The sequence below is a fragment of the Fukomys damarensis genome, unplaced genomic scaffold, assembly GCF_012274545.1.
Source record: "Fukomys damarensis isolate Sample0158 unplaced genomic scaffold, DMR_v1.0_HiC HiC_scaffold_19, whole genome shotgun sequence".
Lineage (NCBI taxonomy): Eukaryota > Metazoa > Chordata > Mammalia > Rodentia > Bathyergidae > Fukomys > Fukomys damarensis.
Genome location: NW_022900931.1, coordinates 25,830,336 through 25,835,929, shown reverse-complemented (window position 1 = coordinate 25,835,929; position 5,594 = coordinate 25,830,336). Strand labels below are relative to the sequence as shown.

The 5,594-nt window shown below is 61.9% G+C and overlaps 1 protein-coding gene across 1 annotated transcript; it reads left to right on the top strand.

Moving 5' to 3' along the window:
- Nucleotides 1-1,417: 1,417 nt before the first annotated feature.
- Nucleotides 1,418-5,106, top strand: Gpr162 (G protein-coupled receptor 162). The gene is made up of 4 exons (XM_033766316.1): nucleotides 1,418-2,699; nucleotides 3,221-3,410; nucleotides 3,956-4,113; nucleotides 4,358-5,106. The coding sequence occupies exons 1-4, from the start codon at nucleotides 1,833-1,835 to the stop codon at nucleotides 4,904-4,906; spliced, it is 1,764 nt and encodes a 587-aa protein (XP_033622207.1). The 5' UTR covers nucleotides 1,418-1,832; the 3' UTR covers nucleotides 4,907-5,106.
- Nucleotides 5,107-5,594: the final 488 nt, after the last annotated feature.

Below are 5,594 nucleotides of genomic sequence, written 5' to 3'. Positions count from 1 at the left end.
CCGGCCCCCTCGAGCGAGCACGGGCCCGGGAGAAGCTGCCCGCCCCGGCCCCGACCTTCCTCCCCTCTCTCCTCCACCGCCCCTCTGTCCTTCACAGCCCACGGCCTCGCTCCCTCTCCTGCATCTCTTCCGAGCCCACCGCGGGCGGGGAGTGGGTGAGAAGGGGTTGTGCCTTCCGGAGGAACAGAGTGGGGGGCTCCTGACCACCCCCCTCCACCTCCTGCATGGCCATTGCCATGGCAACCAGGGCGTGCTGTGCTGGGGGGGAGACAAAGGGGGCTGCTGGGACCTCCTGAGGATGGCAAGGGTCTGTGGTTCTTCCACCGGAAGTAGTCCTGGCACTGCTGTGCCCCATTTTCACCCCACCTGCCCCCAGTTGTTATGCCCGTCCTTACGGGCTCTGCTTGTTCAAGGACTCACCCCGTTTCCTCCTAGCCTCCTCCCCAGGCTTCCCTGCAGCTCAGCGTCATTGAGATCAGGACTGTCCTAGAGGGGAAACTGAGGCTGTGGGGGACTCAGTCCCCCAGGGGGAGTCAGCGCCTCATGGAACTGGGGGCTCTTCTTTTCTGCCTCCCGGTCCCCCTCCCTCCTCCAGCCTGCCCCTCCTCCCTCCAAGGCCTCTTCTGGGGCTCCTGAGCTTCCTTCTATTTTCAGATACTACCACTTTGCCCCCTCTTTCTCTTCTGCCAAACTCTCCTCCTTCTCCCTAGTTCCCCCTCTTTCCATTTCTGGATGCTTCTGATGTCAGTGGTTTCCCCGCCTTCAGGTTCCCTGGCCCCCCTTCGGTTGCAGCCTCTTTTCTCCCATTTTCCCAGATCCCTGGGGAGCTGGAGGGTGATCAGCCAGGCTTGGGTAGAGGGAGACTGGCAGGTAGGGGAGGCTGTGGACTGCGAACCCCAAAAAGATACCAGACCTGTGTCTCTCCAGAGGTTTAGGGACAGGAAGGTGGGGGATATTACAAGGGAGGATCTAGGAATTCCAGAGTGGGCAAGAAGGGCTCCAAGGGGATGGGAAGTGGGGAGGTAAGAACATCTTTCTTCCCTAGCAGTCTGGAATCATGGGCACTTATCTGTGTGGGGTGCTTGAGTGGCTGTCTGATTAAGATGGGAAAACTCCAAATGACCCCCACAGCCCTAGCAGTCATTTCAATACTTTTAAGGGAGCTGGGTGTGGTGGCTCATGCCTGTAATCCCAGCACTCAGGAGGCTGAGGCAGGAGGATCACTGTGAGTTCGAGACCAGCCTGGGCTACATAGTGGGTTCCAGGTCAGTTTCAACTACGTAGTGAGACCCTGTCTCAAAAAAACAAAAACAAAAATATCAATAGTTTTAAGGGAAGGGGGCCCTAGGAGCCAGCTGGGGACCAGCCTAGGCTCAGCCTCTGGCCTCCCCTCCCTCCTCTCATCTTCCCTTTGCAGCTGGACCAGGTGGCTGAGCCATCTCCAGTCCCTTGGGCCACTCAGAAGATTCACCACCTCGTCAAGAACAGGAGACAGACCTGCAAGGTCCGGCTTGGGGACCAGGGCGCCCAGCTCTGGTTGGGAGAGCAGCCAGCTGGCTTCCCGCATCTATTCCAGGGACACTAAGGAGGAGCCCCACAAGGCCCGGAGGCTGAGGACGCCCTGTGTGGACCTGCAGCCTCCTCCCGTGCCCTGCACACTGGCCTCAGCTGGGTCGGTCATGCAATGCTGAGCAGGAGGGTGGGCCCAGGGCAGCCTGACTGACCACAGGGCAGAGAGTGTGGGCATCATGGGGGTGCATGTAAGTGGGGCTCCTGGGTGAGACCTAGCCCCCACCCCCAGAGCTCAAAGGGGGTGGGGGGCTGAGGATAGGATGGCTCGGGGTGGGCTGGGAGCAGAAGAGGCCTCCCTGCGCTCCAACGCACTGTCCTGGCTGGCCTGCGGGCTCCTGGCACTGCTGGCCAATGCCTGGATCATCCTCAGCATCTCGGCCAAGCAGCAGAAGCACAAGCCACTGGAGCTGCTGCTGTGCTTCCTGGCGGGCACGCACATTCTCATGGCGGCTGTGCCCCTCACCACGTTCGCCGTGGTGCAGCTGAGGCGCCAAGCTTCCTCTGACTATGACTGGAATGAAAGCATCTGCAAGGTCTTTGTGTCTACCTACTACACGCTGGCCCTGGCCACCTGCTTCACGGTGGCCTCACTCTCCTACCATCGCATGTGGATGGTGCGCTGGCCCGTCAACTACCGCCTCAGCAACGCCAAGAAGCAGGCACTACATGCTGTCATGGGCATCTGGATGGTCAGCTTCATCCTCTCCACGCTGCCGTCCATCGGCTGGCACAACAATGGAGAGCGCTACTATGCCCGAGGCTGCCAGTTCATAGTCTCCAAGATTGGCCTTGGCTTTGGTGTCTGCTTCAGCCTCCTGCTGCTCGGGGGCATTGTCATGGGGTTGGTTTGCGTGGCCATCACTTTCTACCAGACGCTGTGGGCCCGGCCCCGGAGAGCTCGGCAGGCCCGGAGAGCAGGGGGCAACGGCAAAGCCAAGGCAGGAGGGCCAGGGGGCTTTGGTGCCCGGCCAGCCTTTGAGGTGCCAGCCATTGTGGTGGAGGATACCCGGGGGAAGCGGCGGTCCTCGCTGGATGGCTCCGAGTCTGCCAAGACGTCCCTGCAGGTCACCAACTTGGTCAGCGCCATCGTCTTTCTCTATGACTCACTCACAGGGGTGCCCATCTTGGTGAGACTGGGCTCCCCACAGCTGCTCTCCCTAGCAGCCGGCTCCTGGCATCCTCATCTGACCTCCAGCCCCATCAGCCATGCCTCGTCTCCATCTCTCCATCATCTCCCCAGCTCCACCACCGCCTTCTGTGCCCCTCCCAGCCCCTCCACTTCCCTTCACCAGGCTCCACCTCTGCCTTTCGGTTCCCACTGTCCAGCACCACAACCCTTCTGCTCTGCTGCCTGGCCTACAGGTCCATCATGTGCCTTGCAACTCCTCTGTCAGCCTGTCAAGCTCCCTTCCCTAATTGCCCCAACCTGTAGTCTCCTGGGTGGAAATGCAGGGGCTCACCCACCCTGTGTCCCTAATCTGGGTCTCTGTCTTCATTTCTGACCCTGCACCCCTTTCTCTCTCCAGGGCCCCCTGGCCTTCCTCTGGGTCACCCCCTCCAGCTTCCCTTCTGTCCTCCCGAGGGCCGGCATCCCTTCCCAACTAGGGCTGGCTCCTGGCCTGACTGGACGTTCCCTGTCCTCTGCCAGGTGGTGAGCTTCTTCTCCCTGAAGTCGGACTCGGCGCCCCCGTGGATGGTGCTGGCCGTGCTGTGGTGCTCCATGGCGCAGACACTGCTGCTGCCCTCCTTCATCTGGTCCTGTGAACGCTACCGAGCCGACGTGCGCACGGTGTGGGAGCAGTGTGTGGCTATCATGTCTGAGGAGGACGGCGATGACGGTCAGAGAAGGGAGTGGGCTGTGCCTCTGCTGGGCCTCGCTCTGCTCTGCCCTGTCCACCACCCCACATGAGGAGGGCAGTGCCCACTGGTGGATGGAGCTTGTGCTCTGGCTCCCACTGCCGGCCAGGACTTAGCTGCCCACACCCCGGCTCCCTTGGCAGAGGGCTCCTTCCCGCAGCCTGGGCTCCCCTCTGGAAGCCCACAGGCCCAGTGCTGTCCCACTCGGGGCAAGCGCCTGGAACCAGTCCCCAGCTGAAATGCAAAGAAGGCTGTGGCACTAAAGGGAAGCTGAGCTTCCCGAGAGCCCCCAGCTCCAGAGAGTTCTTGGGAGGAGAACAGGAACTGTTTCAACCAGAAGGTCCGTGTGTGTGTGTGTGTGTGTGTGTGTGTGTGTGTGTGTGTAGCACCACGGTCACAGATGCCAGCCCACCTGAGTCCTCTTGGCACTTCCAGAGCATGGGAACTGAAGGGTTTTGTGGGAGCCTAGAAAGGGCAGTGTGGCTGGTGTTCTCTCCCTGTGACCACTCTGCCCTGTGTTTCTCAGATGGCGGCTGTGATGACTACACAGATGGCCGCATCTGCAAAGTTCGCTTTGATGCTAATGGGGCCACGGGGCCAGGGGTCAGGGACCCCGCCCAGGTGAAGCTGCTGCCTGGCCAGCACATGCTCTTCCCGCCCCTTGAGAGAGTGCACTACTTACAGGTATGGAGACCCCACCCTGACCTGGGCCCCAAACTGTGCGCTGCCCTCTGCAGGGCACCCTGAGGTGCAGGTGAGGGAGAGGTGTAGGAAGAGATGCTCCCCTGTCTCCTCAGGACCAGGGCTGCCCACCAGAGCAAAGGTCCAGAAGCTGAAGAGGGTGGAGCCATCCTGCAGCCCCCACGAGTTCCTGCCTCCTCTTCTTGTCTCTGCAGCACCTCCAGGTCTCACCTACTTCCTTTCCCAGGTCCCTTTGTCGCGCCGTCTATCCCACGATGAGACCAACATCTTTTCTACGCCCCGGGCACCCGGCTCCTTCCTGCACAAGTGGTCATCCTCTGACGACATCCGGGTCCTCCCATCCCACAGCCGGGCCCTTGAAGGTCCTGCCGGCTACCTGGGACAGAGACGCCGGCTGGAAGACGAAGAGGATGAAGAGGCAGAAGCAGGGGGGCTGGCCAGCCTCCGCCAGTTCCTGGAAAGTGGGGTTCTGGGATCAGGTGGGGGACCCCCCCGGGGTCCTGGCTTTTTCCGGGAAGAGATCACCACCTTCATTGATGAGACACCTCTGCCTTCTCCAGCTGCCTCTCCCGGATCCTCTCCTCGAAGGCCCAGGCCTCTGGGCCTGTCACCCCGCCGCCTGTCTCTGGGGTCCCCCGACAGCAGAGCCCTAGGACTTCCTCTGGGGCTAAGCGTGGGGCGACGCTGTTCCCTGACGGGGAGTGAAGGCAGTGCAAGGGGCTGGGGAAGGCCCTGGGGCCCGGGCACCCCCATCTTCCCCCAGCTGACCCTGTGAGCCCAGGCAGGCCTGCTGGCCTCATGGGGGCCAGGTGAGGACACAGATGTGGCCCTGAGCCCAAGGCCACTGCCCCCAGACTGTGGGAGGTGGGCAACTAGATCTGGCACTCACGGTGTGGCTCGTGCCCGTTCCAGTGGCCGAATGCCCTACTCACCCCATCATCCCTAGCGAAATGTATTAAAGTCCGAGTGTTGCCATAGAGATCTGTGTCCCCGCTGTGGTGGCAAATGGTATGGTGAGACTCGGGTGAGCAGCTCAGAGGACAGATCAGAGCAGAGGGGACCGATGCAGGGGAAGACATGGGGAATCATCGACCCGCAGGCGCAGCTATGGGCTTGCAGCTTGGGACACGGACAGAGCAGCCAGGCCGGAGTCTGAAGGGTCTTTGCTCAGCTTTGCGAGTGCGGTCCTGTCACCAGTGCCCATCCATCCAGGGCCTCCCCTTCTGGGCAGTAAGGTGCTGGGGCCTGGCTTGGGGTCCCAGGCCTGGGGGTCCTCCTCCAGCTCCTGCGGGGCAGGTGGATGGACTTGAGTGTAACAGAGGCGCTACATGCCTTTCCCTGGGCCCCGGGTACCCCTACGTCGTAGGACAGGACCCCCACCTCAGAGGCCGCTGTCACCCAAGCCGTTTGCTCGCGGTCAAGGCCGCGCCCCCTTCCGTCGGTCCCGAGCGCTCCGAGCTCGC